At 55.7% G+C, this 21,458-nt stretch overlaps 1 protein-coding gene across 1 annotated transcript; it reads left to right on the plus strand.

Moving 5' to 3' along the window:
* Positions 1-4,663: 4,663 nt before the first annotated feature.
* ALDH4A1 (aldehyde dehydrogenase 4 family member A1) lies at positions 4,664-20,255 on the plus strand. The gene is made up of 15 exons (XM_062012907.1): positions 4,664-4,713; positions 5,325-5,418; positions 5,698-5,790; positions 5,915-5,962; positions 6,275-6,430; positions 8,034-8,183; positions 8,274-8,348; positions 11,187-11,374; positions 14,264-14,337; positions 15,757-15,953; positions 16,325-16,372; positions 16,713-16,865; positions 17,898-18,019; positions 19,104-19,222; positions 19,969-20,255. The coding sequence occupies exons 1-15, from the start codon at positions 4,679-4,681 to the stop codon at positions 20,079-20,081; spliced, it is 1,665 nt and encodes a 554-aa protein (XP_061868891.1). The 5' UTR covers positions 4,664-4,678; the 3' UTR covers positions 20,082-20,255.
* Positions 20,256-21,458: the final 1,203 nt, after the last annotated feature.

The raw sequence follows: 21,458 nt of genomic DNA on the forward strand, positions 1-21,458 counted from the left end.
AGGCTGCAAGTTGGGGTGGGTGGGTTGAGGTGGGGGGGCAAGAGATGGGATATTTTTTCTGAAGGGGCTGGGACTGCATGTTTTCAATCAAGTACACTTTAAGGTTTTCAAGCCTGTAGGAACTTCAGCTGCTACTAAGTAGTTTCTCAGGAGGCTGAGAAACCATTTGCCAAAGCTGAATGTCTTGTAATGCTTTAGTGAGGGTGGTGGAGATGTTGTTAAGCAAACTACTTGCACACTGAGTTGGCCTCCTCGGAGGTTGTCCTTCAGCTCTCCTCCATTACAAAACTGGTACTGGAGGAACTGAGCAATTTTAAAGGCCATCTGCCTGAGCTGCTGGGGTTTTGTTGGGTTTTTTTGATTGGGTTTTTTTCCTTTAAGACTCAGTGTCCTTGTAGGAGAAAGGCTGAGTGGTCTTGAAACTAGTAGCTGGTATCTGAGGGTGTAGGAAAGAATATCCTCGGTTGGACAGCGAGAGCTACGTGAGGATGGAGAAATTCAGCTCTCAATTAACTGTAAGCTACAGTTTCTCTTTCAGCCATAACTACAGGGAGCATCTGTAAGAGGGTTGTGTTTGTTGGTCAAGTGTAAGAGTTGTGGGTCTATAGTAGAGGGGATAGAAATACGTGTACGGAGGTGACGTGTAAGCCGGTGAACTACCGTGGTGGTTGGTGTCTGTTCCTTATAACCACATGTAATCCATTCTTTTTAAAGAACAAAAAGGTGTTTTCCTACTTGGGATTGAGGGTTTATTTTCATTTTAGGCTGTACAGGACTGGGCAGATGAACCATTTTGGGAGTTAAGAGGTCTTTTGTTAGTTTCCCTCGAGGGTTGAGTTTCAAGCAATGCTGCTGATGTAGCTGACAGTGGTTCTGCTCTGTGTGCATGTAACCACTCTGTAGAAAAGCCAGATCACAAAAATCACCAGACAAAAGAACAACCCCATGGTGAAAATGCTGGAAAATGATTTTGATGACCTCTCTTCTTTTTTTCCCCCTCCTTTGTAAAGCTGTAAATACTTTCTTGTTGTTTTCTATTCTTAAAGCGGTGTCATATTGACACTTTATTTTAGACTTGCAATCAGAACAAAACCCTCCTCATTGTTTCTCATTTTTCAGAAGGGGGGATTTCAAGGGAGCAGATGATTTTTGGTTTTGCTTGGTCTCAGTGGAATAATAGAGGAAATTCCTAAAGACAAAACTGAGTTTGTACAAAAGCTGTTTTCAGTAAACAAATGGCAATTGCTTTTGTGGATGCATGTTGTTCAAAAATGCCCAAAGAATAATGTGCTGCAAATGTTTGGGGAGTTTTCTTTCAAAGGCTTGGTAATTGTTCTATTAGTTCACACATGGAAAGAACAAAATCCTTTAAAAACAAAGCCACATTGTGGGGGAATGTCATGAAACTCATCTGAGCTAAATGTGTGATCTATCTATGAAAAGACACAGTAGATACTCTAACTTTCCTAGAGGGTTTCTAAAGTGCAAACAGAATTCTTGTGGCAATGTATTCCCTTGTAAAGTATCTTCTGCTCTGATGAGGCTCCAAAATTCTCCACTGGTTTCAAGCTACAAGGCTGAAAGAAATCTAACAGGGCTGGCTGTGAAGCACTCACTCATTGCTTCCATGGAGCAAAGGGAGGGGGGGAAAGTACAGCAGGTTAACAGCAGAGTTACTGCTGGGTGTGTTTTAACCTTCTCCTGCTGGCAAAGCATTCTGCTGGAGAAGTTAATGCCCTCAGCTCCTCAAAATACTGGGGGTAATAGCAGCACAGGGGCCTCCAAATATGCCCCTCAGTGGGTTTTGTCTTCTGCCTGCTTGTAAGAGAGATGATGTTTGTCTACAGCTGTGTCCATTGGATTGAGCTTGACGACAACACAATAATAGATCAGAGTTGTGCCTGAATATAGCTCTCTCAAGCTGCTAGCAGGAGACTTTTATTGCATAACCAGCAAAAATCATAAGCAGGGCCATCAGTCCAAGGTTGGCCAAGGAAAAGCCACAGTGGTGAGTGGGTGCTCACAGCCTTGCCTCGGTGCTGCACTCTCAAAGCAGCTGTTTCCTTCTTATTTCTTTTGGCTCTGGACAAAACAAAAAGAGGTGGAAGAATGTTTGTGTTGGAGCATGGGAGGAAAAGGGAGTTGCAATATTTGTGAGTGTGTTTCATTGTAGAGCTGGATGCTTAAAGCAGGATTTACCACAGCTGAATTAGAAATGACAGTGCTTGTGTGGGGTAAAAATGCCCTGAGGATGATTGCCCAAATTGTGCTTCAAGGACTTTATGGGGGGTTCATTTTATTCTATTGCACTGCTCCAGGACTTGGTTGCAGGAGAAACACGCAGGTGTGGTGTTTTAGCCCTGGCTTTCAATATCTTTGCCATCAATCACCCCAAATGCTGGATTTTGAAGCTTTTAGTAGAGTGTCACTTCTGTGAGCTTGAGTTTTAAATGAGGAAAGAAATTGCCCATGTAGGCAACACACAATATCCTGGTGTTAATAACCAGGTGGACTAGAAACACTACCTGCCACATTCTTAATTCAATCCTTTGCCAAATCATTTCTACAGAGGGGAGCACTGAAGGCTCAAAACCAAGTCTTGGGCAGAGCAGGGAAGAAACACTTGATTATTTCTCTGTGTCTGGGGTTTTTTTTGTGTGTGTAGTTCAGTGTCTTAAAGACCCTTCTGCGATTGCAGGAGCCTCTTGGAGCTTCTCTTTTGAGGAAGCAACAAATTGTGTGTAAGAAGTGGGTGGTATTTGATACTTCTAGAAATCACAATTCCCTCCTAATTTGAGGCACTCCAACAAGCAAAGCATTTCTGCAAGCAAAGGTGGTGCTTGCAGGGCTGGTTGCCTCTATCTTTGGAGGAAATGATGTCAATGCTTAAACCAAACCCTGAGGTGACTTCAGGACTATGTTGTTTCCATGGTACCGCTGTGCCACAGCACCTGTGGCTTGTGAGCTGCCCAAACTGGCAACCCCTGACCAGATTTCACCTGAAATCCTCTGATTCTATTTCTGTTAGAGGGGGTAGAAGATTAAAAGCTCTGTCACTAGACACACTTTGTGTGTGATGTGGTTTCACCAAAAGAGACAACACCATTCAGTCCTCAAAACACTATCTGCAGCTGAAGTGTGTGTAGCTGAGTTCTGCCAAAAAAACCCACCCTTGGTTATTTATTATTTAACATGTTTAAGTGGAGGGTATTGATGACTCTTTCCTCATGCTGTGTCACTTCTTGTCAGCCTCCTCTCTTAGGTCATGTCAGAATTTCTTTTATACACATGAAAACAGACTACTGATCAGTGTGGAAATGACCCTGTTTACTTGTTGTAAATATTGTGCTTTATATTCTGTATATTAGCTTCTTTTAAAGGAAAAAAACCAACCCCACAAAAGACTGTACTGATGCTGATGTTAATGGTGAGCTCTGGGGAGGAAAGGACAAAGGATGAACCAGCCTCCCAGGCTTGAGCTGTACATCGATTTCCTCTCTGGCTGGAAGTCTCTCCTGGCAATTTGCAAGCAGACCAAATGGTACATGCACTTAACTGGCCATGGACTTTGGACCATCAAAGGCTTTGGAAATCTAATCCACTTGAGCGTGGGCACTGAGAAACACCCAGGGCAAGAGGCAGAAGCGTTCACACTCCTCTCACTTCCACCTTGTTTATCTCCACTTTCCTTTTTTTAGTGCCAAAACCAACCCTACAATTCTAACCCTTACCAGCTCTGCTCTTCATGTTCATGTATAAACTGTTCTGGTTCCCCATCCCACGTGTCCATCCTCAGCACCTCCGGAGTGGTTCGTCCTTCAGCGCTCGCCCCCTGGTCACACACACCCCCCTCCCTGGGAGTCTCAGTGTGTGTGTGTGTGGGGGCTTCTCGATGAAAACGGGTTCTGGTCATTCTCTGGTTACAAGGAAAAGAAAAACACACAAAAAAACCTATAAAATAAAGACCAAACTCCTGGTTCATGGTGCTGTGTGTTAATTCTGGGCTTGGAAAATGCCTTTTAGGGCAAAAGTGACTTGGAGGAGAGGATGCCATACTCCTCCCAGCTCCCTTAAAACTTTAGGCCCGCTTCAGAGGCCAGTATCCTTTACACAAAGAAAAGTATTCTGTGCACCACCGCTCCCTTATTCACCCCCTGCCCCTATTTTGGGTTAAAATCCTCTTTTTTTGGGGATATTTTCACTTCCTAAATCCCACCTGCTTTTCTCTCTCTGCCCCCCGCACCTCCCTGCCCTGCCCACACCCCCTTCTCCCTTCCCCGGCCGCAATCCTTGTCCTTGAGTTTGTGTTTTGCGCTGTTTTGGGGCTTTTTCAACTTTGTTGATTGTTTTTGGGTGCCTCCCGCCGAGGCCACGCCCCCTCCGCCGAGGCCACGCCCCCTCCCGCGTGCCGCGGCGCGCTCCCCCTCCCCCGGCCCGGACGCAACCACTGTCCCCTGGGGGGGTGTGCGGGGAGGGGGGTGTGGCGGCCACGGGACAGGGGGGACACCCCACTCCCATTAGAGGAAAGCGAGAGGCTGTGTGGCGGCCTCTCGGAGAACAACCCCTCCCTCGCCACCTCTCTTGTGGGTTATCAATTATTGACTAGCCCGGCTCTGTGCGTGCCTCCCCCGGGCGCCGCGGTGGTTGGGGCGCGGCCGGGCGGCGCGGCGGGGCCGGGATGTGGCGGGCGCTGCGGAGGCTGCGGGGCTGCGGGTGAGTGCGCGGGGAGCGCTGAGCCCCGTCCCCGCTCCGCTCCCCCTGCCCTGCGGAGCGAGGGCAGCGGCCGAACCCCACCCCAAACCCCGGTCTTGAAGCGTGGAGGGGGGTGGGAGGTGGGAAACTCGAGGGTGCGGGTCCCCTTCGCGTTGCGTTGCCTTTATCCGCTCTCACCGGCCCAGCCCTCCCTCGCTTGTTGCGGGGCAGCTTCCCCCACGCCGTGCCCAGGCGCTTCTTCCCCTTCTTTGGAGTTTCCCCTCCTTTTTTACCCCGTTTTGGGTGCAAACGTGCTCCAGCGGGGTTGGGAAACCCGCAGCCCGAAGCTGCCAAGGTCCGGCGGCTCGCTGGAGCGGGACAGCCCGGCTTTTGCCCCCTGGACTTTGCCAGGAGAACGTTCGGAGTGTCAAACCGAATCGATTCGGAGCCCTTCCTGCGCTTCATCCCCGAGAAATCCCTTCTCCGTGCCCGGGGGCGATGGCTGGGCTCGGGTCCCGGCTCTGGCGTCGTCTGAGGGGATGGGGAGCAGGGGGTTTCATCCAGGGAGGGGTGAAACGCGGTGCTGGGAGGTCGGGGCTGGGGTTTCAGCCTGTGTCCTGCTCCTCTGCCAGGCGGAGATGGCAGCACGGCTCAGCCATCGACGTGACCAACGAGCCCATCCTCGAGTTTAAGCCCGGGAGCCCCGAGCGAGCAGCACTTCAGAAGGTACCACCGTGGGAAATCAACCTTTTTGGGGGTCTTTAAGGTCCTGGTTTGTGCTTCTGCAGCCCCAGACTCTTCCTGTGGTGAGGAGAAGCCTTGTCTGGCCCAGTGTCTGCTCCTTCACTTTGGGATGGTTGTAACTCCTGTCCCGCTCCATCCAGCCCCATACCCAGGGGACCAAAGGAAGCTCATCCCCTTACCCCCAGCTTCCCCTTTGCTCATGGTGGAGAAGGGGGATGGCTGGTAGAGGTCCCAGCACAGTGCTTTCCTCCTCTCTCTTAGGCACTTGCTGACCTGAAGGACAAGACCGAGTCGATCCCCTGCGTGATCGGGGGGCAGGAGGTGTGGACATCCACGGTGCGGTACCAGCTGTCGGTGAGGTTTGGTGGAAAAGCTCTTTCCAATCAAAGCAAACAGCCCCAAGGGATGGTTTCCACTAGGAGAAAGGGAGGAGATCTGTCAGACTGATAGCTACAGAGGCTTTTTCTTCTCTTTGCAGCCGTTTAACCATGCACACAAGGTGGCCAAGTACTGCTATGCTGACAAGGTGAGTGCACCTCACTGCCCTGCCTCTCATTTCTTGGCGAGGTTGAGGGAAGCAGCAGCACTTCACCTGGGTTAAACAAAGCTCAGCAGGGCTTGTGGGGTGATGCTCTTTGGGGTGGCTTCTGAGAAGTCCTGGGTGAAACACAAAGTGTGAGCAGGGTGGCTCCAGGGGTGGGTGTTGGCTTCCCAAGCCCCAGGGCTCCTGGACCAAATCAGAGCTGCAGGTTTGGTGTGGTGATGGGAAAGCAGCTACTGTGGTTTGTGCCTGGGAAGGGATGTTAATCCTTGGTGCCTTTCCTGTTTTCTTCTGTAGGAGCTCATTAACAAAGCTATTAATGCTGCTTTGGCAGCAAGGAAGGAATGGGACCTGAAACCTGTCCAAGACCGAGCTCAGATCTTTCTGAAGGCAGCTGACATGCTGAGTGGCCCGAGGCGAGCAGAAGTGTTGGCCAAAACCATGATTGGACAGGTCAGAGGGGTGTGGGATTGACCCAGCAGAGAGCTGGGGTGAAGGGGGAGGATCTGGGGAGCTGACAGCCAGGGAAATATGTCAGGAGGAGCTGCTTAGGTATTTTTTGGCAATGGGATGGCTGTCATGTTAGAAGTGCCTGTAGCTGTGTCATGAGGAGATAGAGATTTATCCTTCCCTCTTTGCTAAGGGGGGACCATTCAGCCTGGGGAAGACTGAGGGAATCTCATCAATACCTGTAAATACCTAAAAGGTGGGTGTCAGGAGGATGGGGCCAGTCTGTCTGCTGTGTGCCCAGTGCCAGGACAAGGGGTGATGGGCACAAGCTGGAACACAACAAGTTCTGTTGAAACATAAGGAGAAGCTCCTTTGGTGCTGAGGTGAGGGAGCCCTGGCCCAGGCTGCCCAGGGAGGGTGTGGAGGCTCCTTCTCAGGAGGTTTCCAACCCCACCTGGACACGTTCCTGTGCCCCCTGAGCCAGGGGAAGCTGCTGTAGCAGGGGGCTGGGCTGGAGGAGCTCCAGGGGACACTTCCAACCCCCTCTCCAACTCTGGGATTCTCTGAAGGGAAGTGAAACTGGGAGTCAGGCTTCCTGGGAAGAGCATCACTGATTTGGTGGGCTGCAACTGTCAGGGTGTCCCCTTCAAACACAGCCCAGCAGCCCTGGCTTTCCCTGGTTGGGAACTAAAGGGCAGTGGGGGAAGAGGGGTGGATGTGATGTGCCCCAGCACAGGCTGTGTTTGCCTCTGCTTGGTGCACAGGAGACATGGTGGGATGGGGATTTGCAGGAGGTCACACCTTGTGGATGTGAACACTTGTTCTGTGTGAGAGAGGTGACCCACGAGCTGCATCCCCTCTGCTGTGGCTGCTGCATCCATCGAATCAAAGAATCCTTCTGCTTGCAAAAGCCCTTGAAGCTCCTGGAGTCCAAGCCCAGCACCAACCCCTGGCCCTCAGCACCTCAGCTCCAGGGCTTTGGGATCCCTCCAGAGCTGGGCACTCCCCCAGCTCCCTGGGCAGCCTGGCACAGGGGCTCACACCCCTCTCAGGGAAACAGTTCTGCCTCAGCTCCAGCCTCAACCTCCCCTGGGGCAGCTGCAGCCCATTTCCCCTTGTCCTGTCATTGATGGCTGGGGAGCAGAGCCCGACCCCCAGCTCCCTGCAGCCTCCTGTCAGGGAGTGTCAGAGAGTGCTGCTGGCTGCCCTCAGCCTCCTCTTCTCCAGCCTCAACACCCCCATTCCCTCAGCCCCTCCCCAGCCCCTTGTGCTCCAGCCCCTTCCCCAGCTCTGTGCCCGGCTCTGGCCACGCTGCAGCCCCTCAGTGTCCCTGTGGCAGTGAGTGAGGGGCTCAGCACTAACCCCTGGCCCTCAGCACCTCAGCTCCAAGCCTTTGGGATCCCTCCAGGGCTGGGCACTGCCCCAGCTCCCTGGGCAGCCTGGCACAGGGCTCACACCCCTCTCAGGGAAACAGTTCTGCCCCAGCTCCAACCTCAACCTCCCCTGGGGCAGCTGCAGCCCATTTCCCCTTGTCCTGTCATTCATTACTGGAGAGAAGAGACCAACCCCCACTCCTCCAGCTCTCTGATGCCACCTCTCCTGGCAGGGTAAGACCATCATCCAGGCAGAAATCGATGCTGCTGCAGAGCTGATCGACTTCTTCCGATTCAACGCCAAGTACGCGCTGGAGCTGGAGAGGAGCCAACCCCTCAGCGTGGACATCAGCACCAACAGCATGGTGTACCGGGGGCTGGAGGTGAGCAGAAAGGCTGAGGGTGATCATTCCACCACAGGAACAGGAGACACAGTGTTCCCACCAGTCCTTTTCCTCTCTCCCTCCTCTCAGGGCTTCGTTGCAGCCATCTCTCCCTTCAACTTCACGGCCATCGGTGGTAACCTGGCAGGGACTCCAGCCTTGATGGTGAGTGTCGTGGTGGGGGTGGTTTAAAGAGAGCCAAGGATGGGCTGGAGAAAGGCTGGGAGGGGGATCTGCTCTCTGTGAGGCTGTGGTTTGCCTGGCCTGGGATCCATAAGGATCAATCAGGAGCAGATGTGGTCCTGCCTCTCTGCTCCCCTTGAATTCCATCAGCTGTGTTGCAGTTACACTGAAATTGCCTTTAATTACACGAAGGGAGCTTTTGGGATGGGCTTTAGACCCAGCCACTGCCAGGGGAAGTGTTACAAAAGGGAAAAGCCACTGTGCTGGGCTTTTTGTTCTGAAGCAAGGTGTCTTTTCTCTTCCAGGCTGGGTTTTGGGTTGAGAGGAGGTCAGAGTGCTGCAGGACAGCAGGGACGTGGGCTTGGGTTTGCTGGGTGCTGTTGGACATGAAAAGTGTCATCAGTGTGTGATGGCTCAGGGTTCCTCTTGGGTGACACTTTCTGGATCACCACAGACATGAAAGATGGTCCAAAACATCCAGATTTAGGGGAAGGAGGAAGGAAGAGGGTGAAGCAAACTTGGAGCTGGGAGGTTCTTTTGAGGGAGGGAGTTGTGTCCACGCTGGGATTTGAGGAAGGTTGTCTGCTTTGAGGCATTTGGTGATAAACTCATGCCAGAGTGGGTGAGTCCTGGCAGGATGAGGCAAGCCTGTGCTGGCAGGTCTGGGCAAACTGGTTTGGGCATCCTGTGAGGCATCTGCTTCTCCCTCCTGGAGGGTGAGGATGAATTCCCAGTGAGCTACTGTGGTGCTCTGAACCCCCCCTGCTGAGCCCAGACAGGGGTGGGTGGGAGCTGGAGTTACATTTAGCAGGAAATGGTGCTTAATAAGTGGATATTAATTAGAGCCCCAGTGTTCAGGCACCACAGAGTGTACCCCAGGGGATTAAATATTGCTCTTGCCTAAACAGCCAAGAGGGGTCAGTGTGGTTAATGCCCTCACAGCAGTGAGTGCTGTTTCCTCAGGACTGAAGCAGTTGCTGCACAAATACCTGGGGTCTCTCATAAAGATACTGAGAGCCTGGAGCTGGGGAAGGGGCTGGAGCACAAGGGTGCTGGGGAGGGGCTGAGGGAATGGGGGTGTTGAGGCTGGAGAAGAGGAGGCTGAGGGCAGCCAGCAGCACTCTCTGACACTCCCTGAGTCCAGGGAGCTGGGGGAGTGCCCAGCCCTGGAGGGACCCCAAAGCTCTGGAGCTGAGGGCTGTGGGTCAGTGCTGGGCTGGGCAGGGTGAGGGCAGGGCTGGCACTGCAGCAGCTTCAAGGGCTTTAACAACCAAACCAATTCCATGACTCCATAGCACTGAGTGCTGTCTCTCCCTGCTGCTGGGTTTGCTCATGGCCTGGCCTCTGTTTGTGTCACCCAGAGCAGCAAAATAAAACCCTGGCAGGGATTAACAGTGCACAACCAACATCTCAAACTGGCAGGAAAACACAGAGCTCAGATGGTGGCAGCAGCTCTCCACCCCCTTGGCTCTGGGCCACCATCCAACCTTTGGCTCCAGGCACAGCCACAGGGCTCAGTGACCTCCCCTGTGTGCCTGTCACACTGAGGCACAGGACAGGGGTTTGCAGAGTCTGTCTGGTTGTAGGGAGAAAGCTCCTTCCCACCTCCACATAATGCTTCTGCTCCAAACTCTGGGAGAAATCCTCAAGCAGCTGGGAAATGCAACTTGGTTATTTGCTTGTTTCTTGATTTAATAGTTTTGGCTGCAAAAGCCCCTGAAGCTGCTGCAGTCCCAGCCCTGCCCTCACCCTGCCCAGCCCAGCACTGACCCACAGCCTCAGCACCTCAGCTCCACGGCTTTGGGATCCCTCCAGGGCTGGGCACTGCCCCAGCTCCCTGGGCAGCCTGGCACAGGGGCTGACACCCCTCTCACCAGTTCTGCCTCAGCTCCAGCCTCAACCTCCCCTGGGGCAGCTGCAGCCCATTTGCCCTGTCCTGTCATTCATGGCTGGGGAGCAGAGCCCGACCCCTAGCTCCCTGCAGCCTCCTGGCAGGGAGTGTCAGAGAGTGCTGCTGGCTGCCCTCAGCCTCCTCTTCTCCAGGCTCAACACCCCCATTCCCTCAGCCCCTCCCCAGCCCCTTGTGCTCCAGCCCCTTCCCCAGCTCTGTGCCCGGCTCTGGCCACGCTGCAGCCCCTCAGTGTCCCTGTGGCAGTGAGTGAGGGGCCCAGCACTGACACAGCCCTGGAGCTGCAGCCTGCCCAGGGCCCAGCACAGGGCACAATCCCTGCCCTGCTCCTGCTGCCACCCCACTGCTGAGCCCAGCCAGGCTGCCCTTCTTGCCCCCCTGGGCACGCTGCTGGCTCCTGTTCAGTCCCTGGCACCAGCCCCCCCAGGCCCTTTCCCTGCAGCAGTTTCCAGCCCCTCTGCCCCAGCCTGGAGCTGCCTGGCCTTGGGGTGGCCCAAGGGCAGGATCTGGCCCTTGCCCTTGTTCAGCCTCATCCCATTGCCCTCAGCCCATGGCTCCAGCCTGGCCAGAGCCTTCTGCAGCCCCTTCCTGCCCTCACACAGATCTCCACTCCCTCTCAACCTATGGAATGTGTCATTAGCACTTAGTGGCACTGTCCCATTGCCTGAGATGTGGGACATGTCCCTGCTTTGTGGCTCCTCTTGGGGAAGGCAAAAGTGTGTCCCTGCAAGGGGATGTGAGCAGCTGCCTCAGCAGCCTGGGAAGGGGAGGGGAACAGGGAGGATTTGTGTGCCCTCAGCTAACCAGAGCAATGCTTTTGAAACCCAGTGCTCAGGGGAAAAGGCAGGTGTGAAGCATCCAAAGGTGCCACGTGCTGAAACCTCATGTGCTGGCTTTGTCCTTACCCCTAGGGCAACGTGGTCCTGTGGAAGCCCAGTGACACAGCTCTGCTCTCCAGCTATGCTGTCTACAAGATCCTCCTGGAGGCTGGGCTCCCTCCCAGCGTTGTGCAGTTCGTGCCAGCAGATGGACCCGTGTTTGGAGACACTGTCACCAGCTCCCAGCACTTCTGTGGGCTCAACTTCACCGGCAGCGTGCCGTATGTTGGGGGCAGCAGTGGGGACAGGGGAGAGGGAGGAGATGCTGGCTGAGACAGTGCTGCCTGCTCATCTGTGTAGGGCACCATCAATAGGGGTATTGCACAGTCCCTGAGTGGTGGGAGTGGGGTGGGAAGGGTCCTGCAGAGCTCATCCAGCCCCAGCCCCTGCTCAAGTTGCCCCAGGGGAGGTTGAGGTTGGAGCTGGGGCAGAACTGTTGCCCTGAGAGGGGTGTCAGCCCCTGTGCCAGGCTGCCCAGGGAGCTGGGGGAGTGCCCAGCCCTGGAGGGATCCCAAAGGCGTGGAGCTGAGGTGCTGAGGGCTGTGCTCAGTGCTGGGCCCCTCACTCACTGCCACAGGGACACTGAGGGGCTGCAGCGTGGCCAGAGCCGGGCACAGAGCTGGGGAAGGGGCTGGAGCACAAGGGGCTGGGGAGGGGCTGAGGGAATGGGGGTGTTGAGCCTGGAGAAGAGGAGGCTGAGGGCAGCCAGCAGCACTCTCTGACACTCCCTGACAGGAGGCTGCAGGGAGCTGGGGGTCGGGCTCTGCTCCCCAGCCATGAATGACAGGACAAGGGGAAATGGGCTGCAGCTGCCCCAGGGGAGGTTGAGGCTGGAGCTGAGGCAGAACTGTTTCCCTGAGAGGGGTGTGAGCCCCTGTGCCAGGCTGCCCAGGGAGCTGGGGCAGTGCCCAGCCCTGGAGGGATCCCAAAGCCCTGGAGCTGAGGTGCTGAGGGCCAGGGGTTGGTGCTGGGCTTGGACTCCAGGAGCTTCAAGGGCTTTTGCAAGCAAAAGGATTCTGTGATGGGATGAATGCAGCAGCCACAGCAGAGGGGATGCAGCTCGTGGGTCACCTCTCTCACACAGAACAAGTGTTCACATCCACATGTGACCTCCTGCAAATCCCCATCCCACCATGTCTCCTGTGCACCAAGCAGAGGCAAACACAGCCTGTGCTGGGGCATATCACATCCACCCCTCTTCCCCCACTGCCCTTTAGTTCCCAACCAGGGAAAGCCAGGGCTGCTGGGCTGTGTTTGAAGGGGACACCCTGACAGTTGCAGCCCACCAAATCAGTGATGCTCTTCCCAGGAAGCCTGACTCCCAGTTTCATTTCCCTTCATAGAATCCCAGAGTTGGAGAGGGGGTTGGAAGGGTCCCCTGGAGCTCCTCCAGCCCAGCCCCTGCTACAGCAGGTTCCCCTGGCTCAGGGGGCACAGGAACGTGTCCAGGTGGGGTTGGAAACCTCCTGAGAAGGAGCCTCCACACCCTCCCTGGGCAGCCTGGGCCAGGGCTCCCTCACCTCAGCACCAAAGGAGCTTCTCCTTATGTGCCAGTGGAACTGCTTGTGTCCAGCTTATGTCCATCACCCCTTGTCCTGGCACTGGGCACCACACAAAAATTGTCCCCTCATCCTCCTGACACCCAGCCTTTAGGTACTGATGAGTGTTGCTGAGATCCCCCTGAGCTCAGGCTTCTCTTCCCCAGGCTGAACAGCCCCAGGGCTGCAGCCTTTCCTCCTCACACACATGTTCCAGCCCCTCAGCATCTTGCTGGCCCTGCACTGGCCTCTCTCCAGCAGTTCCCTGTCTCTCTGCAGCTGGGGAGCCCAGCACTGGCCACAGGACTCCAGATGTGTAGCAGGCAGACAACTGACCATCCTTACACCATGTCATTAAGTGTTTAGAACTGATTTTAACAGGTATCTAACCAGGGTTTCAGCTTCAGGGAGCCTCTGTTGCTAAACTCGATGCACAGAGAACAGACAAACCCATGTGTGCCACTGCCCTGTCTCCTGGGGACACCCTGGCTTTGGCTTCACTCCCTGCCAATGCCAGATGCAGGTAGGTGTGCAGCCCCGTGCCCAGCCCATGCCCTGGGGTGTGTTAGCACCCCTGCAATGGGCTGTTAAGCTCCTCAGGCAAAGGACATGGTCTGCTGAGCACCGGTGGGAAGCTCATAAATTAGTATTAGTGGCTGTGCCTCCTGCTGAGGGGCCATTAGCATTTTTATTGTTTTGCAGCCAAGGGGTTTGTCACAGTAAAGGACCAAAAGGAAGGGAAGGGGGGGCAAAGGGGAAGATGAGAAACTTCTGCTGGATGCTCACTGCTGGGCTCTGCCCTGTGACACTGCAACTTGTGTTTTAAAGCCAGGGGTTGCCTGTTGCTTTGGTCTCATTTCTCAGCTTAGAGTCTCCTCTTCCACTTATAGAATAGAATCATTGAATGGTTTCAGCTGGAAGAGACCTTTAAGCTCATGGAGTGCAGCCTCTGTCCCAGCCCTGTCACCCACCAGCCCATTGCCCTCAGTGCAACACCCACCCAGCTCTGAAACCCCTCCAGCAGCTCCCTGGGCAGCCCCTTCCAATGCCTGATAGCCCTGGCACCAAAGACATTCCTCCTCACATCCAGCCTCAACCTCCCCTGGGGCAACTTGAGGCCTTTTCCTCTTGTTCTATTGCTTGTTACTGGGGAGAACAGACCCACCCCCACCTCACTGGAGGTTCCTTTCAGGTAGTTGTAGGGAGAGAAGGTCTCCCCTGAGCCTGCTTTTCTCCAGGCTCAACAGCCCCAGATCCCTCAGCCCTTCCTCATCTGAGTTGTGCTCCAAATCCTTTCCTAGCTTGGTATCCACCTCTGGATCCTCTCCAGCATCTCCATGTCCTTGTAGAGAGGGGCTCAAACCTGGACACATTGGAGGTGCAGCCTCACCAAAGCTGAGTCCAGGGCAATGATCAGCTCCCTGCTCCTGCTGACAACTTACAGACATCCCATCTTTTGGGGATAGACTCAAGGTCCCCTTCAGCAGGGCACATCAGCCAGATGTGCCTTTTCCAAGTGCCATCCCCTGTGCAAGGGGCAAGAGTGAGCTGAGCAGCTCCTTTCTCTTGCAGGACTTTCAAGCGCCTCTGGAAGCAGGTGTCGGAAAACCTGGATCTGTACCGCAACTTCCCCCGGCTGGCTGGAGGTAACTGCCCTGCTCACACCCTGCTTTGGGTGAGGAGACTGCAAGGGGTGGGGGATTCAGTCTGTCCCCTGCTCAGGAAGTGAAGGGAACAGAGAGAAAATCATGGGATCATTTGGGTTGTCAAAGCCCTTGAAGCTGCTGCAGTGCCAGCCCTCCCTTCACCCTGCCCAGCCCAGCACTGACCCACAGCCTCAGCACCTCAGCTCCACGGCTTTGGGATCCCTCCAGGGCTGGGCACTGCCCCAGCTCCCTGGGCAGCCTGGCACAGGGCTGACACCCCTCTCAGGGAAACAGTTCTGCTTCAGCTCCAGCCTCAACCTCCCCTGGGGCAGCTGCAGCCCATTCCCTCGTGTCCCATCCCTGTCTCCTGCAGGTGCTGCACAGCAAGACCTTCCCAGCTCTGTGTGGAAGTTTGCACAAGCACCTTAGATTCAGAGACTCATTTGGGTTGGAAAAGACCTTTAAGATGCTCAAGTCCAAGCCTCACCCTGCCAAGCCCAGCACTAACTGACCCCCAGCTCCCTGCAGCCTCCTGGCAGGGAGTGTCAGAGAGTGCTGCTGGCTGCCCTCAGCCTCCTCTTCTCCAGGCTCAACACCCCCATTCCCTCAGCCCCTCCCCAGCCCCTTGTGCTCCAGCCCCTTCCCCAGCTCTGTGCCCGGCTCTGGCCACGCTGCAGCCCCTCAGTGTCCCTGTGGCAGTGAGTGAGGGGCCCAGCACTGACCCACAGCCCTCAGCACCTCAGCTCCAGGGCTTTGGGGTCCCTCCAGGACTGGGCACTCCCCCAGCTCCCTGGGCAGCCTGGCACAGGGCTGACACCCCTCTCAGGGAAACAGTTCTGCCTCAGCTCCAGCCTCAACCTCCCCTGGGGCAGCTGCAGCCCATTTGCCCTTGTCCTGTCATTCATGGCTGGGGAGCAGAGCCCGACCCCCAGCTCCCTGCAGCCTCCTGTCAGGGAGTGTCAGAGAGTGCTCATGAAATGATGCAGTAAATGTGTCCTCTTCACCCTCTCTGTCAGAAGCTGGTTCATCTGGGTGTGTGGGGGAGCCCGTGGCATCACCTGCCAGTGGCACAGGATGGGTTTCTGTGTGGGAAGTTGAACCTGAGCAGGAGAGGGTGATGCTCTGGGGTTTCAGAGCCTCCACAATGACTTTGGGAGCTCAGCCTGGGTTTCTGAGTGGGAAGCTGAACCTGAGCAGGAGAGAGTGATGCTCTGGGCTTACAGAGCCTCCACAATGACTTTGGGAGCTCAGCCCCATCCTTTCTCCATGAGTTCTCTGAGCTTACTCCAGCTCAGGACTTGATGGTCCTTGTTCCCTGAGCTGCTCCAACCACACAGGACAAGTGCTACCCAAGCCCCTGGTGAGGCACCTATCCTTTTCACCTCCCTTACACCTTTTCCTCCCTTTATGTGACCCCAGAGTGTGGAGGGAAGAACTTCCACCTGGTGCACAGCTCCGCTGACGTGGGCAGCGTGGTGAACGGGACCCTGCGCTCAGCCTTCGAGTACGGCGGCCAGAAATGCTCAGCCTGCTCTCGCCTCTACGCCCCGGCCTCTCTGTGGCCTCAGATCAAAGAGAAACTGCTGCAGGAGCACGGGAAGATCAAAGTGGGAGACGTGAGCAGAGCTGCCGGGCTGCTGAAGGGCTTTGCAGCTCAGCGGGTGGTTGATGGGATTAGAGACTGTGGTAACTGGCTACTAATTCCTATTGAACTGAGCTTTTTATCCACTGCTTCTCCCCAGCACCACCACCCCTCCATCCTCTCTCCCCCACACACACACCTCCCAACCCTCCCTTCATCTTTCTTTCCCTGAGTGGCTAGAAATTAACTTGTAGCAGGGAGGCTTGTGGATGGCTGAATGCTGCAGACTAATTGAAAAGGGGCAGCTTGAGCCCTGCAAGAGGGGTGGAAAGGTTCTGTGGGGAAGCCTCAGCTCCTCCTGATCAGCATTTGCTTCTTTTTTGACTCCTTTCTGTTCTCCCACAGCCTGTGCAGGACTTTGGGACGTTTTTCTCAGCGGTGATTGATGCCAAGGTGAGCTCAGCCCTGTCCTTTTCCCACTCCTGCACAGGGTGACACTGCTGAGCTGAGCCTTGTGTTGCCTACAGCAAAACACGAGCATCAGTCATCAGTGGGAGCTGTTTATCCACCTTCTCTTGCTCCCTCCCAGAGTTCTGTGTGCCTCAGCCACTGCCCCTTTTGAAAACTGTGTTCTTTTGCTGAGAAACTCTCTCAGGTTTAAGACTCAGTGCCTGGGGCTGTATTTCCAACTCCCACCTCTCCTTCTGAGCTGGAGGAGCACTAAGGGCTTGCCCAAGCTTCCTTTTTAGACCCCTAAACCCACACTTTTTTGGTGTTGTTTTCCTTTCCTCAGTCTTTTGCACGGATCAAGGGCTGGATTGAGCATGCCAAGAAGTCTCCCAGCCTCAGCATCCTGGCAGGGGGTGGCTGTGACGACAGCGTGGGGTACTTCATCGAGCCCTGCATCGTGGAGAGCAAAGACCCCCAGGACCCCATCATGAAAGAGGTGAGAGCAGCTTGCAGGGAAGGGGCAGAGCCATCAACCCCCCATGCTGAAGTGTCTGCTGCACACCTACAGATGAGATGCACAGGCAGTGCAGGGGTTGTACAAGCACTGAGTGGTTGAGGTTGGAAATGCCCTTTAAGCTGCTGCAGTCCAGTTATCCCCCAGCACTGCCACAGCCAGCACTGACCCACAGCCTCAGCACCTCAGCTCCATGGCTTTGGGATCCCTCCAGGGCTGGGCACTCCCCCAGCTCCCTGGGCAGCCTGGCACAGGGGCTGACACCCCTCTCAGGGAAACAGTTCTGCCTCAGCTCCAGCCTCAACCTCCCCTGGGCCAACTGCAGCCCATTCCCTCGTGTTCCATCCCTGTCTTCTGCAGGTGCTGCACAGCAAGACCTTCCCAGCTCTATGTGGAAGTTTGCACAAGCATCTTAGATTCAGAGACTCATTTGGGTTGGAAAAGCCCTTTAAGATGCTCAAGTCCAAGCCTCACCCTGCCCAGCCCAGCACTAACTGACCCCCAGCTCCCTGCAGCCTCCTGTCAGGGAGTGTCAGAGAGTGCTGCTGGCTGCCCTCAGCCTCCTCTTCTCCAGGCTCAGCACCCCCATTCCCTCAGCCCCTCCCCAGCCCCTTGTGCTCCAGCCCCTTCCCCAGCTCTGTGCCCGGCTCTGGCCACGCTGCAGCCCCTCAGTGTCCCTGTGGCAGTGAGTGAGGGGCCCAGCACTGACACAGCCCTGGAGCTGCAGCCTGCCCAGGGCCCAGCACAGGGGACAATCCCTGCCCTGCTCTTGTTGCCACCCTACTGCTGATCCCAGCCAGGATGCCCTTGGCCTTCTTGCCCCCCTGGGCACGCTGCTGGCTGCTGTTCAGCCCCTGGCACCAACCCCCCCAGGCCCTTTCCCTGCAGCAGTTCCCAGCCCCAACCACATTCCTCTTCATCCCGGTTTACTGAACCAGGTGCTGAAGGACCCAGGGCTTGTTTCTGGAGGCTGTTCCCCGCTGAGCACGTGTCTGTTTCTGCTGTCACACACAGGAGATCTTCGGCCCTGTCCTCACCGTTTACGTCTACCCCGAGCAGCGGTTCCAGGAGGTGCTGGAGCTCATCGACAGCTCCACGGCCTATGGCCTCACGGGGGCGATCTACGCCCAGGACAAGTGAGTCCCCAAAACCCACAGCACCTCCCTTCATCCACACCCACCCCAGATGCTTTTCCCTTCCTGGGGTGAGCCATCCAGCTCCCTGCTCCCCACAGCCCTGCCCTGGATAGGAAGGAGGGAAGGAGAAAGTGTTTCTCATGGCTTTTATCTCCCCTTCTGCCTCTCAAGTGTTATTTTGCATCCCCAAAGTGCTGGTTTTTCTAGTGAGAAACTACCCCACAGTTGATGTTTGGAGCATGCTCCTCTGGGGCAGCTGCAGCCCATTGCCCCTTGTCCTGTCATTCATGGCTGGGGAGCAGAGCCCGACCCCCAGCTCCCTGCAGCCTCCTGGCAGGGAGTGTCAGAGAGTGCTGCTTTGTCCAGTTATCCCCCAGCACTGCCACAGCCAGCACTGACCCACAGCCCTCAGCACCTCAGCTCCACAGCTTTGGGATCCCTCCAGGGCTGGGCACTCCCCCAGCTCCCTGGGCAGCCTGGCACAGGGCTGACACCCCTCTCAAGGAAACAGTTCTGCCTCAGCTCCAGCCTCAACCTCCCCTGGGGCAGCTGCAGCCCATTGCCCCTTGTCCTGTCATTCATGGCTGGGGAGCAGAGCCCGACCCCCAGCTCCCTGCAGCCTCCTGTCAGGGAGTGTCAGAGAGTGCTGCTGGCTGCCCTCAGCCTCCTCTTCTCCAGGCTCAACACCCCCATTCCCTCAGCCCCTGCCCAGCCCCTTGTGCTCCAGCCCCTTCCCCAGCTCTGTGCCCGGCTCTGGCCACACTCTCTGCACAAGAACCTCCCCTTGAAGCAGGATGAAAGCTAAGAGCAGTGTCACCTCAGAGGGACCCTCCTTTGGTTATAATCACCTTCCTTTTCTAACACCAAAAGAGAAACTAAAAGGAAGCAAAGCTGGCATCATGTAACAAAGTGTGCACCCCCCTCTTCAGAGCATGGCAACGCACTGTGCAGCCCCGGAGATGTGTGCAGAGCAACACCAGCCTGTGTTTGGCAGGATTGTCATGGCACTGGAGGAGCAGAGGTCTCTGCAGCAGGAGTTTTGTATTTGCTGTTGTGTTTTGCAGCTGTTTGTGTCTCTCTGCAGGAGAATCATCAAGGAAGCCCAAAGGCTCCTGCGCAACGCCGCCGGCAACTTCTACATCAACGATAAGTCAACAGGAGCCGTCGTGGCCCAACAGCCCTTTGGAGGCTCCCGCAGCTCAGGTGAGGGCAAAACCTCCTCTCTGGGCCTGGAAACACACTGGTTGTGGGCAACAAGTTAAACCTGAGCTGGGAATGTGCCCTCGTGGGTAAGGGGCCAGTGGGGGCAGCAAGGACAGTGTGGGCAGCAGGGCCAGGGAGGTTGTGCTGCCCCTCTGCTCTGCCCTGCTGAGGCTTCAGCTGGAGTCCTGTGGCCAGTGCTGGGCTCCCCAGCTGCAGAGAGACAGGGAACTGCTGGAGAGAGGCCAGTGCAGGGCCAGCAAGATGCTGAGGGGCTGGAACATGTGTGTGAGGAGGAAAGGCTGCAGCCCTGGGGCTGTTCAGCCTGGGGAACAGAAGCCTGAGCTCAGGGGGATCTCAGCAACACTCATCAGTACCTAAAGGCTGGGTGTCAGGAGGATGAGGGGACACTTTTTGTGTGGTGCCCAGTGCCAGGACAAGGGGTGATGGGCACAAGGGGTGATGGAACACAAGAAGTTCCACTGGCACAGGAGGAGCAAGTCCTTTGGTGCTGAGGTGAGGGAGCCCTGGCCCAGGCTGCCCAGGGAGGGTGTGGAGGCTCCTTCTCAGGAGGTTTCCAACCCCACCTGGACACGTTCCTGTGCCCCCTGAGCCAGGGGAAGCTGCTTGAGCAGGGGCTTGGGCTGGATGAGCTCTACAGAACCCTCCCCACCTCCACATCCCCCTCCATCCAAGTCCCTCATCCTCCATCTCATGGTCACCAGAGCTTTTCTTTCCCTCTGCAACAGGTACCAACGACAAACCTGGTGGCCCCCACTACATCCTGCGCTGGACATCCCCTCAGGCCATCAAAGAGAGCCACGTGCCCCTGCAGGACTGGCGTTACTCCTACATGCAGTGATGCCTCCTGCCCACTGCCCCTCAACACACACAGGGGCTTCACAGCCACCTCCTGAGAAAGCACTGCAGTCTACTCATCCTCACCCTGGCCTGCCTTAGGCTTTCCTTTTAGAGAAGAATTCTGATGTTAAGTTGTAAATGAAAAAGGAAAAGACAAATCAATCCATGTGCTTTTTGCCAGTGCTGTGTTCATTCATTCAGAGGGGGCTGGAGGGCTGCTTTCACAACATACTTGGACTCCAGGTTGTCTTCTCCCTCCATTGTTTCCACTACAGTTTTCTCTCAGCAGGGCTGAGTGTGCTGGAATTAGGAGAGAGGGGCAGTGAGAGGCTGTCACTGTCCCAGTCACTACCCAAAACAATGTGCTCCCCTTCCCCTTCCCCTTCCCCTTCCCCTTCCCCTTCCCCTTCCCCTTCCCCTTCCCCTTCCCCTTCCCCTTCCCTTCCCTTCCCTTCCCTTCCCTTCCCTGTCCCCAAAGCCTCCTTCGTCCCATCAGAGCATCACCTGGGAGTTGGGGGCTGCCTGTAGCCACCTTCCTGGGGCAGTGGGAAGCTTGTCTTCTCTGAAACCAGAGATCAACGTGGTGCCAGAACCCTGGGTTGTATTTTCTTCCTGTTGTTACACAAGAGCAAAGCCTCCAACACACCCAAATGCTTTTGACAGAGCCCAGCAGGAGGCACGTTGTGCCAGGAGAGGGCAGCTGCGAGTGCTGGGATGCTTTGGAAATCAGTTGAAGTGCTTTATTTCACCCCTCTGAAGCCAAGGGCACCTTGCAGCTGGTCCCAGGGGTGCTCAGGCCTCGGGAATGGGCAGCAGCAACACCCCACTTGGTCCCTTAGTTTTGTTACCAGAGGCCAAGCTACCTCTGGTGCATCCCATCCATTGTCAGCTGCTTTCACTGCTCCCATCCTTGCCTGGCCCCTGGAAAGGTTTTCAGAGGTGTGTCAGTAACAGAGATGTTGCTGCACAAGCTGCTTAGGTGGCTGCAATTCCCTCAGCACCCCAAAGAAGGAGCTGCAACATTAGCTGGAGGTGCTGGGTCAGCAACTGGAGGGCTGCAGTAACTCAGGCAAGATGCATTTGCCCTGTACAGGACCCCTCTGAGCTCCTGGGAAGCTGCTCCCAGCCATGGCCCATCCCTCCCCTGGCTCTGTGAGCTGCCAAGTTGAATTAGTTCTGAGTTTTGTGGAGGTGGGTTGCTGTGGGCTTTGCAAAGTCTCACCAGGAGAGAGTCCTGCAGGGAAAGGGATGTTTAGACACAAGTCTTGCATCCTTCCAGGATCATTTCTCATTCACAAAGGCATACATCTGTAATACCCCCAATTAATAAGTGCTCAGTGATCAGGATTTGCAGATAGGGTGGATAACCCTGGTAAGG

Source organism: Colius striatus, chromosome 21 (assembly GCF_028858725.1).
Source record: "Colius striatus isolate bColStr4 chromosome 21, bColStr4.1.hap1, whole genome shotgun sequence".
Classification (NCBI taxonomy): domain Eukaryota; kingdom Metazoa; phylum Chordata; class Aves; order Coliiformes; family Coliidae; genus Colius; species Colius striatus.

What these genes read in the sequence shown, in the direction of transcription:
- ALDH4A1 (XM_062012907.1), top strand. Translation starts at nt 4,679, where the DNA reads ATGTGGCGGGCGCTGCGGAGGCTGCGGGGCTGCGG. An exon ending in CGGTGCGGTACCAGCTGTCG is followed by an intron (nt 5,791 to 5,914) that starts GTGAGGTTTGGT and finishes TTCTCTTTGCAG; the next exon opens with CCGTTTAACCATGCACACAA. An exon ending in CTTCCCCCGGCTGGCTGGAG is followed by an intron (nt 14,338 to 15,756) that starts GTAACTGCCCTG and finishes ATGTGACCCCAG; the next exon opens with AGTGTGGAGGGAAGAACTTC.